Here is a 12,203-nt window from a genome sequence, read left to right on the forward strand (position 1 = left end):
TCAAATGGCCACTCAGATGACTTACATTGAACCCCCTGTATATAGCCTCATTGTTATGTAAATGTATTGTGTTACCTTATTGATTGATTAGATTTTCTTTACTTTAGTTTATTTAGTAAATATTTTATTAACTCTATTTCTTGAACTGCTTTGTTGGTTAAGGGCTTGTAAGTAAGCATTTCATGATAAGTTGTTGTATTCAGCGCAGGTGAGAAATAAAATTTGATTTGATTAGTGATAATCGCCCCCAAAAATGATTAGGTTGATATTGAAGGCTAATCTGATGGAGAGTGGTATACCCGTAGTTATCACTGGGGCAGCCTCTGCCGAGGACTTGCCACCCCCCACCGTCTCCCCGTTTTGCTACAATGGCCGCTCCGTCTGTTGCCCCTTTTAGTCTTTCCTTTGAACAGCAGAAAGAACTGCTTCTGCTACAGTTCGAGCATGATCGTGTTAAGCATGATAAGGAATTGGAATTTAAACAGGTTAAACAGGATTTGGAGCGTGCTGATTGTGTTAAGCGTGATAAGGAATTGGAATTTGAGTGTGCTGATCGTGTTAAGCATGATAAGGAACTGAAATTTAAACAGGAATTGGAGCGCGCTAAAATCAAGCTGCGACAAGAGTGGCAGGAATTGGTTAGGGGAGGAAAGCGCTTGGGAGAGTTTGCTTAGGGAAGGTGACCCTGATTTACCTACGGGTCGCTCCTCTCTCGGAGGTGCCCCGGACACGTTTGAAACTTACTGCTGTAGCCAAAATGTAATGACAAGGAACCTGAGATGTTCTTTTTGTTTGAGCGCGTTGCTGACACTAGGAGTTGGCCTGATTTTTGATCACACTTGCAATGTGTTGACTGGTAAAGTGCAGGAAGCATATTCAGCTTTTGGTCTAGCCGACAGTGTCAGCTATGCTAAGGTTAAAATCGCTGTTACAGATTTACTAATTGGTCCTTGAGGCATACCGACAACGATTTACAACTTTAAAAAGGGTTGATAAACAGACTCATGTTGATTTTACGCGAGAGTTCTTTACAGTTTAATCACAAGTGTTCCGTCTCTGCGCTTAAGAATTTCCAGGGGCTGTGTAATCTGATTATGCTAGAGCAATTTAAAGACATAATCCCTGATCGAATAGCCACGTACATGAACGAAAAGAGTGTCTCTGAAGCTGCAGTTTTGGCGGACGAGTTTGTTTTGACTCACAATAGTGGCTTTGCAGAGCCCCGTATTCCGAGTGAGTGGGGGCTTTCGGAGAGATTTGAGCCTCGCCCACCAAGACACTCTGGTTCACGGGCAGTGCTTCATTCATCTAGGTCATTGGAAAAACAAATGTCCTGCTCTCAGGGTAAAGGGTAAATGTAGTACTCGTGCTAATGTTAAACCTAAGCCTACAGCGTCAGCAGCGCCTGTCCGACATCCATTCACTCCTCTCACTTGGTCTCATGCCCAGGTGCATGTGAAAGTCCCAATTGACCCAGATTATTTACATTTCATTAGGGAGGGTTTTGTGTCTCTGTTAGGAAGTAACAACCCAGTGCCAGTGAAGATCCTGAGGGACACAGGTGCCTCTGGGTTGTTTGTGTTAGTCTGTGTTACCCTTCTCTGCTGAGACTGATTCAGGGAATAGTGTTTTAATTAGGGGAATCGGGTTGAACAGAGTTTTGTGACCAAATTGTGCCCGTGAAACAGTTAGGAGATGTCGCCCGTGGCTATTTTCTCCAGGATGATGTCCTGATGAGAGAATGGGTGCCTCATAGTAGTTTCGTGGGGGAGGCTATTAGTCAGGTTGTTGTACCAGTTAGGTTTCGTGAGTTGGTGTTGAAAACTTCCCAGGACAATGCTCCTGGACATCTGGGCATGAGGAAAACCTACAATCGCATACTTAGACATTTCTTTTGGCCTAAGTTAAAGAGGGATGTTTCTACATTCATCAACCTGTCAATTAACGGGTAAACTAATCAAGCTATTAAACCGGTACCGCTGTTTCCTATTCCCATAGTCAGCCGGCCTTTTGAGTATCTGATTGTTCACTGTGTTGGCCCTCTGCCTCGCTCTAAGAATGGTAGTAGTTACCTGTTCACTGTGTTGGCCCTCTGCCTCGCTCTAAGAATGGTAGTAGTTACCTGTTCACTGTGTTGGCCCTCTGCCTGGCTCTAAGAATGGTAGTAGTTACCTGTTCACTGTGTTGGCCCTCTGCCTCGCTCTAAGAATGGTAGTAATTACCTGTTCACTGTGTTGGCCCTCTGCCTCGCTCTAAGAATGGTAGTAGTTACCTGTTCACTGTGAAGTGTCAGAGCACTAGGTTTCCTGCTGCCTGTCATCTCCGGTCTATCACGACTAAGTTCATGCTAAAAGCTTTGAGTCAGTTTCTCGCGGTTTGGAATCCAAAAGGATATTCAGATGGTCTGTTTGGTCAGGTTCTCCAACAGCTCCATATTAAACACAATTTGGTTAGGGCCTATCACACGCAGAGTCAAGGAGCGCTGGAGCGCGCTTAAGTCTTTGAAAGCTTTTTGTACAGAGATGCATAAGGATTGGGAGGAGGGGTTGCCATGGTTAGGTTTCACAGGTTTCATTCCAAATGACCTAGTGTTTGGACATGGTGTGCATGGACTTCTGGCAGTGCTCTGTGATGACTGGGGGTCTTCCAGGTCACCTCAGTCCCTGTTGTCTTATGTGTGTGTGGTTTCCGGCAGTGCCTGTGCACCGCTGGTGGGATGGCTGAAGAGGGGCTGTCATCTTCACAGGCGAGGATGAAAGGAATATTTAGGGGTTTTGTCTCATTGGAAGATGAAACTTTGCCCCAGTCTGAGGTCCTGGAAGCTCTAGAGCAGGTTTTCATCAAGGATCTCTCTGTACTTTGCTCCGTTCCTCTTTGCCTCGATCCTGACTAGTCTCCCAGTCACTGCCGCTGGAAAACATCCCCACAGCATGATGCTGCTACCACCATGCTTCACCGTAGGGTTTCCTCCAGACGTGACGCCTGGCATTCATGCCAAATAGTTCAATCTTGGGTTTCATTAGATCAGAGAATCTTGTTTCTTATGGTCTGAGAGTCTTTAGCTGCACTTTGGAAAACTCCAAGCGGGCTGTCATGTGCCTTTAACTAAGGAGTGACTTCAGTCTGGCCATTCTACCATAAAGGCCTGATTGGTGGAGTGCTGCAGAGATGGTTATCCTTCTGGAAGGTTCTCCCATCTCCACAGAGGAACTCTAGGAACTCTGTCAGTGACCGTCGGGTTCTTGGTCACCTTCCTGACCAAGGCCCTTCTCCCCCAAGAAAGAGTCTTGGTGGTTCAAAACTTCTTCCATTTAAGAAGGAGAGCACTGTGTTCTTGGGGACCTTCAATGCTGGAGAAATGTTTTTGAACCCTTCCCCAGATCTGTGCTTCAACACAATCCTGTCTCGGAGCTCTACGGACCATTCCTTCGACCTCATGGCCTTGGTTTTTCTGTCAACTGTGGGACACTCTGCCTTTCCAAATCATGTCCAATCAATTGAATTTACCACAGGTAGACTAAAATCAAGTTGTACAAACAGCTCAAGGATCAATGGAAACAGGATGCACCTGAGCTCAATGTCTAGTCTCATAGCAAAGGGTCTGAATACTTATGTAAATAAGGTATTTCTGTTTTTTTTTTTTATAAATTAGCAAACATTTCTAAACCTGTTTTGACTTTGTCATTATGGGGTATTGTGTGTAGATGAGGATTTGTATTTCATTTAATCCATTTTAGAATAAGGCTGTAACGTATCAATGTGCAACATGTCAAGAGGGCTACATACTTTCCAAATTCACTGTATAGAGTTTCTTCAGAGAAACGCAGTTGTCTGGATGCTGAGATGGATATTGCTGAGCCTTTTTTCTCCAGCTGGGCTTCTCCATGTATCTTGGTCAGTAAACCGGATGGGACAAACAGATTTTGTACAGACTACCATAAGGCAAACAGTGTCACTAAGCCAGATTAATTTCCTCTTTCTCAGATGGAGGACTGCGTTGATCAGTTTGGATTAGCGAAGTTTGTGAGCAAGTTTGACCTGAGAGCTATTGGCAAGTGCCACTTATGTGTAGGGCACACAAAACCTCTGCCTTTATTACACCCTTCGGTCTGTACTCATATTCAGTTATGGGTTTCGGCCTACGTAACGCACCTGTCACTTTTCCCAACCTTATGAATAGGATCGCCTCTGGTCGGGTGCTCTGTTTATTTGGACTGCGTAGTGGTTTATGCAGATACAGGTGGACAAGCGTTTTCTCATGCGCGCTTTCCCCGAGTGTTGTGACGTATGCATGTCATCCATGTGACCAGCCACTGTTTATTTTGTGTTGTCCTATCGCTCCTGTCATCTGTTCCTTGCTGTCCTTGTTTTCTTCTTTCCTCTTAAAGGTTGCTTCCTGTGTGGAAAGGTTGCTGAGGTCTGGGGAGGACTAGGTTGGGTGGGGCCGTTTTAACCAGGGCAGTGTGTTTGTGTGGTGGTCCAGGGTCCTTGGTGGTCACCGGTTTTATGGGGGGGGGGGGCTCTCCCACTCTGTCTGCCGTATTCTTTCTCTCTGCTCTTTTCCCCCCCCCCATACATCAAGGAGTGACTCCACGCAGGTGACTCCACGCAGTCACACTGTTGTTTTTGTTGTGACATTTTGGGGCTTCTTTGTGTTCATTTGTTTTGGCACCTCTCAACACCCCTCATTATCACCATCTATGCATGCATCCACTACACACACCACTGTTACTTGTATATAGTATACTTTGTGTAATAAATATATTTAGGTTATTTATTTATCTCCGTGTTTTCTCCCTCTTTGTTATGGGCTACGAGCCGGTTCGTAACAAGACTAAAGATTTAAGTGCTTTTGAATTGGGTAGGTACTGGACGCACCGGTTTGGGTCAAGAACTGCAATACTGCTGGGTTATTCATGCTCAATAGTATCCCGTGTGTATCAATAATGGTCCACCACCCAAAGGACATCCAGCCACCACCCAAAGGAGCTGGCAAGGTAAAAATCTGTCGTTCTGCCCCTGAACAAGGCAGTTAATCCCCTGTTCCTAGGCCGTCATTGAAAATAAGAATTAGTTCTTAACTGACTTGCCTAGTTAAATAAAGGTAAAAAATAAATGGCCAGTGTACCAAATGCATTATTTGCATATAGGTCTACTGTAGCACTGATTGGCTATGGCGCACCGGTCCTCTTAGACTCCTGGACAAGACCAATGGTTTTATTTACTGTCTTTACGCTTTCCCACTCTATATTGCTATAGAATTTTAACATTCAATGAATTTTGAAATACATGAAAATGACCATATTGCTTGTCATATTCTTCCTTCCTTCCTGAACAGATTTGAATAAGATTTCATATTGCTAAAATGCTGTCAGTTCCACTTTAATAGACCAATAAGAAAGAGTTCTAAACCAAACAGCTAGTTTTCAGTTTTCCCCTCCCCACTCAGACCACTCCCAGACAGTCCTAGATAAATTCTTGCTTGAGAAATTAGTCTTTGCTAAGAAGACATTTAGTCAGTCTCCACAGTCTTCGGTTTCCAACGCTTGCTGAAGCTGCACTGTCATTTCTGTCTCTCTCCAAAGCAAGTGCTCTCAGGACTCACTCAAGCTCATGGCTAATTCTCCAACTCTAAAGCATGTTTCTCTGAGGTTATATCAAGTCACTCTTTTCTTGCCAGGCTCAAAAGACACCGCTGCTGAACCAAGCTACCAGATTTTCAACATTGGATGACATAGAAATAATAATCAAATAGGAATTTAACAAGCATAGTGCATTGTTTGTTTATGCACAGACAGACAGACATACACATAAACAAACACACACACACAGCGACATTACATATGATAATGTATGCATGAGTTTTGCTTCGGGAGGCAATCACATGTGAGTATGAAAGTTGCAATGGGATTGAATATATTTAAATAAGATTCATAATTTAACAGGATTACAATTTTACCTTATCCCTGATGCCCTGTCGGACGTTTTCTCTCTCCGATTCCATTTTTGCATATTTTGCCTTCCTCTCCTCCTCCTGTTGCCGAAGTGCCTCTTGTCTTTCCTCCTCCTTTTTCTCCGCATCAGGATCCTTCTCAGCCTCTTCCCCACCCAGCATTTTCCCCATGTCTTTGGTAGCTCCTTAAGAGGTGAACGAAAGGAGGGAAGAAATGTCAGTCATGGGTCTGTTATGAGGGAACCCACAGTACAGTATTGAACAACAGAGGAAACAACAACTCTGAACGTGAACCCAATTAAAGACCCTCTAAATGATTTCCTTTTGATGGGTTTTGTGTTGGACTCTTCGGCCATGGCTATCTCTGTCAGAGGCTGAGCTACACACAAATGTTCCAACTGGACAGTGGGTCAAGACTTGAGAACAAAGGGCTTTTTTTATGGCTTGGAGTTCTATGGCAGGATTTGAAGATAGCTGATAATAAGCAGATAATAGGACATCCTCTCATTGATCTCTACCCCTGGCCGGGCTTGTTAGATATGCTAGAAAAAAGAGCACAGAGAAGATAAGTCTTATTCAATGACATCTGAATTTCATTACGGAATATACCGTAGCCCTTGAGTGCGTCACTGGATCACTTTTATTCCGAAGTGAAAAGAGGCTGGACAGACTTGCCAAAAACCAAGTGAATAGGCATTACCTCAGAGACCAATTGCTCATACATACTCTGCATTGACCAAGCAGATGGACATTTACATACTGTATGTCGAAATTTTGGACTATTGGGAAGGAAAAGAGAACATGAAGACAAAAACGCAGGCAGTTATTATAAATGGAGAAGAGGGGAGTTGATTAACATCTAATGGTTTATTCAATGCAGAAATTTGGCTGAAGTAGTTGTAAGTGGTGACAGGTCATATAGATCACATCTGGGACGTGAGCATGTTTTCCTTCCCAACTTTTTGGAAAGTGTTCACCTCGTCATAATTAAGCAGTTTTCTTAACGTGCAAAACTGACACTATGCCAGCGGCTCTGAGCATTATGACAAAAAAAATCACACTAGGACAATCAGATCACTTACACTGTAAAATTAAACAAATCCACTTTGCTACCTTTTTGATGTCTCTGAGAAGGATGCTTGTGTATTTTCCTAAAATCAAGACCACACACTTCAGCAAAATACACTCATGAATAATAGATTAAAGAATGTCTACATAACTTTAAAAGATGTAAAAGCCAAATACTACATTTAGAGAGAGAGTCAGATTGCAGAGGGCAGATCCAATGTGTATTCTCCTCACATCGAGGTCTGACACAGAGCGTGTCGAGGCATGAGACATTGTGTATTCAGTCCGGAAACTTCACCTACTCTACTCCAACAGCTGGACGCATGCCTGTGCTCTCTCTCTCTCTCTTTCTCTCATGGCCGCCCATGGATACCCAGACACCCTCACACACCACACCGCTCATGCCCCAACTCGCTGGAAATGTATTTTAATGAGAACTGGGCCTCCCCGATGACAGACGAAGATGCAGTGGAGATGGTTCCACCACACCCCATCCTTCACGAGCCTTTCCCGGTCCAAAAGGCTTACGCTTTCAGCATTAGCCCCGCTGTCTTGATCCAATCTGTGCAAAGTTCCGACAAGCCAGGCTGCACCCAGCTCTCCAGAGGAGGAAGAGAACACATGGCCATCTGGTTTCAACCCAAAATGTATGAGATCGCACGCCATGACCTTCGGGGTCGCTGGCTACTCTCCACTTTGCATTCTGATGCTGGCAAGCAGGAGTTAGGCAAAGCTACAGCACCTCGTCCTGAGAAGAGAACGTTCATTCATAAATACACTGTCTATTTGGTGTTTCATTAGCGAGTTAGCATAGCAAACAAACGACTAGGACTAGGTTTTTTCGACATCTCACAAAGGGTCAGTTGAGGTCTCCTCGTTGCTTTACACATCAGTCTTATTAACAGTTTCATTCTACAGTGGATGTCATATAATGTGCCATTGAACACCAATGTTGATGATACGTTACACGTAAAACCGATGTGAAATGGCGAGCTAGCTGGCGGTGGTGCGCGCTAATAGCGTTTCAATCGGTGACGTCACTCGCTCTGAGACCTTAAAGTAGTTGTTCCCCTTGCTCTGCAAGGGCTGTGGCTTTTGTGGAGCGATGGGTAACGATGCTTTGAGGGTGGCTGCTGTCAATGTGTGCAGAGGGTCCCGGGTTTGAGCCCAGGTAGGGGCGAGGAGAGGGACGGAAGCTATACTGTTAGATTGATGCTGTTGACCCGGATCACTGGTTGCTGCGGAAAAGGAGGAGGTCAAAAGAGGGGTGAGTGTAACTGATGTGAAATGGCTAGCTAGTTAGCGGGGTGCGCGCTAATAGTGTTTCAATTGGTGACGTCACTCGCTCTGAGACCTTAAACTAGTTGTTCCCCTTGCTCTGCAAGGAGCGATGGGTAACGATGCTTCGAGGGTGGCTGTTGTCGATGTGTGCAGAGGGTCCCTGGTTCGAGCCCAGGTAGCAGCGAGGAGAGGGACGGAAGCTATGCTGTTACACACGCAGGGGTGAATTAAATTAAATGGAGTTTCTCTCCTTAGTATTGGAGAGAACCACCTATAATATTGTAACCTTTAGATGCTTCCATTTCCAATTATGGTCCACTGTATTCATTGTATAATGCTACATTGTGTCTTTAAATGTAAGCCATTTGGAAGCAAGATGAATACAAAGCTAAATCTGAATGAGACAATACAACTATTGACCTTTCTACAAAACCCTTATAATGTAATAAATTCACAGCTGAACAAAACAATTACTTTTGTAGAACTGATGAAAGGCAAGGCTGTGATTAGCTGTATTGAAGAGCAGACTGGTTGCAGTGACTTCTACTAAGATCATTCTACAAAGGACAAAAAAACATTGAGGCATCGTGGGGAACAATTATTTTACTCTAACTAATATTTTCACTCAAGGTCAGAATAAAGAATATCCCGTCTAAACAATTTATTGAACTTCTCTACAAGGTAAGAGCCACTGTCAGTGATTTCCCTCCAGTGTTTGTGGTACCACAGACGTTTGAGTGAACACTCTCCATGGTTGCCAGTAGCCTGGGAAGATGTTTCCAACTTGCACACACATTTGTTTTGAGATTCTTCATGTACTTCAATGAAAATAACTATATAAATCTATTATTATTATTATTATTATTATTGTCATCATCTGAAAAATAGGAATCCTGCAAAGAGTCTTGCTATAGTGACAGAGAACTCTATCACACAGTCAAATTAAATTCTAAATACATGATTTTGTCATGGTTTTACCATCTCTGTGTGTGCAATGTAGTAATTAGAATGTATTTCACACAATATGGCCCTTTCCTGGCCCTTGGCTGTTAATAAATCAGAAAACCTACATGGAAACCCTGGCTTGCGACAAAACAACTTTCATAGGTATACTGTATATTCTCAGCCTTGCTTGCCTTTATTATTGTTGACGTTATCTGAACGTTATCTGCTTTTAATTAATACCATTTTCTCTTAGCAACGCTGTTCTGTTCCTCTTCTCCCATCGCACCGTACGCTTAATCTCAGCTCCCCAGGCCAATTAGCTCATCTGATTGTGACAAAGTTGCAGCGGAACAGCATGAGACAGCCACCATCCCTTTAGTCTTAGTGGTGCCACTCCCTACCAGCTGTGTAGCCTAAGTGCTAACGGAAATGGTCTGGTTGCTGAGGCCTTTCAGCCGCATCTACTGAGAGGAGTCTGTGTAGCGTCTAGCTAACAGGAGGTAAAGGGCGCCAACTCAACAGAGCTTAAAAGGGTCTCCTCAGCTCAGTTCAGTCCAGAGGGACAATTTTTAATGGTGAAAGGAGTGAGTATGCATCGTGCACAAAGAGTTGAAATTGAAAGGGATCAGGAGAATTTGAAGTTGTGGATGAGCAAGGTCACGTGTCGGCCTAAAATGTGCCGTTGTTACGTAAACGCATGCTGTGGACTTGGTGGAGAGTGTGAGAGTGATTGGAAGAGTGGATGAAATGGCACACTTGACGTGTGTGTGTGTGTGTGTGTGTGTGTGTGTGTGTGTGTGTGTGTGTGTGTGTGTGTGTGTGTGTGTGTGTGTGTGTGTGTGTGTGTGTGTGTGTGTGTGTGTGTGTGTGTGTGTGTGTGTGAGTACACAGTAGGTGTCTTTTGCTTGTGTGTGGTGTGTGGCAGGGGAGGCTGCTGAGGGGAGGACGGCATGACCGGAACGGAGAGAATGGAATAAACACATGGAAACCATATGTTTGATATATTTGATACCATTCAACCAATTCCGCTCCAGCCCTTACCACGAGCTCGTCCTCCCCAATTAAGGTACCACCAACCTCCTGTTGTGTGTGGGTGTTTGGAGGTGGCTCCTTGTGGGTGTTACTGGCAGAGAACAAAATGTACCACTCTTGTCAGTATGTGACTATGTATGTGTTTGTGAGTGGGTTGTGTGGGATTCTCCGTGCCTGCCAATGGCACTCCTGTCCATGTACAGTGCATCCAGAAAGTATTCTGACCCCTTGACTTTTTCCACATTTTGTCACATTACAGCCTTATTGTAAAATGTATTAAACCATTTTCCCGTCATGAATCTACACCATAATGACAAAGAAAAAACTGGTTTTAGAAATTTTTGCTCATTTATAAAAAATAAAATATATAGAAATATTACATTTACAAAAGTATTCAGACCCTTTAATCAGTACTTTGTTGAAGCACCTTTGGCAGCGATTACAGCATTGAGTCTTCTTGGGTGTGACGCTACAAGCATGGCACACCTCTATTTGGGGAGTTTCTCCCATTCTTCTCTCCAGATCCTCTCAAGCTCTGTCAGGTTGGATGGGGAGCATCGCTGCACAGCTATTTTCAGGTCTCTCCAGAGAAGTTTGATTGGGTTCAAGTCCGGGCTCTGGCTGGGCAACTCAAGGACATTCATAGACTTGTCCCGAAGCCACTCCTGCGTTGTCTTGGCTGTGTGCTTAGGGTCGTTGTCCTGTTGGAAGGTGAACCTTCGCCCCATGTCTGAGGACCTGAGCACTCTGGAGCAGGTTTTCATCAAGGATCTATCTGTACTTTACCCCATTCATCTTTTGCCTCGATCCTGACTAGTGTCCCTGCCACTGAAAAACATCTCCACAGCATGATCCTGCCACCCCAATGCTTCACCGTAGGGATGGTGCCAGGTTTCCTCCATATGTGACGCTTGGCATCCAGGCCAAAGAGTTCAATCTTGGTTTCATCAGAACAGAGAATCTTGTTTCTCATGGTCTGAGAGTCTTTAGGTGCTTTTTGGCAAAATACAAGCGGGCAGTCATGTGCCTTTTACTTAGGAGTGGCTACCGTCTGGCCACTCTACACTAAAGGCCTGATTGGTGGAGTGCTACAGAGATAGTTGTCTTTCTGGAAAGTTCTCCCATCTCCACAGAGGAACTCTGGAGCTCTGTCAGAGTGACCATCTGGTTCTTGGTCACCTCCCTGACCAAAGCCCTTCTCCCCCGATTGCTAGTTTGGCCGGGAGGCCAGCTATAGGAAGTATCTTTGTGGTTCCAAACTTCTTCAATTTAAGAATGATGGAGGCCTCTGTGTTCTTGGGGACCTTCAATGCTGCAGAAATGTTTTGGTACCCTTCCCCAGATCTGTGCCTCGACACAATGCTGTCTCGGAGGTCTAAGGACGATTACTTTGACCTCATGGCTTGGTTTTTACTCTGACATGCACATTCAACTATGGTACCTTTATATACACAGGTGTGCCTTTCCAAATCATGTCCAATCAATTGAATTTACCACAGGTGGACTCCAATCAAATTGTAGAAACATCTCCAGGATGATCAATGGAAACAGGATGCACCTGAGCTCAATTTCGAGTCTCATAGCAAACGGTCTGAATACTTATGTAAATAAGGCATTTCTGTTTAATACATTTGCAAAATTTTCTAGAAACCTGTTTTCGCTTTGTCATTATGGGATATTGTGTGTAGACTGCTGTGCATTGGGTTTTTTTTTCAAATCCATTTTGGAGTAAGGCTGTAACGTAACAAAATGTGGAAAAACTCAAGGGGTCTGAAAACTTTCCGATATCACTGTATATGCACCACTAAGTGTGTATGTCTGTGTGTTCCTTTATGCCTGTGTGTTCTTTTGTCTGTGTTCCTTTGTCTGTGTTCCTTTATGTCTGTGTGTTCCTTTATGTCCGTGTGTTCCTTTATGTCTGTGT

General features: G+C 44.1%; 1 protein-coding gene across 4 annotated transcripts in view; it reads right to left on the reverse strand.

Moving 5' to 3' along the window:
• Positions 1 to 12,203, reverse strand: part of LOC106604630 (complexin-1) — an 80,896-nt gene that overhangs the window by 12,000 nt on the left and 56,693 nt on the right. For all 4 annotated transcript variants that reach the window (XM_082975139.1, XM_014199457.3, XM_045718051.2 and 1 more), the window contains one exon: positions 5,960 to 6,138. In XM_082975139.1, the coding sequence (XP_082831265.1) occupies positions 5,960 to 6,138 (179 nt within the window). The remainder of the gene's footprint in view (positions 1 to 5,959; positions 6,139 to 12,203) is intronic.

Source organism: Salmo salar, chromosome 05 (assembly GCF_965601325.2).
Source record: "Salmo salar chromosome 05, fSalSal1, whole genome shotgun sequence".
Taxonomy (NCBI): Eukaryota; Metazoa; Chordata; class Actinopteri; order Salmoniformes; family Salmonidae; genus Salmo; species Salmo salar.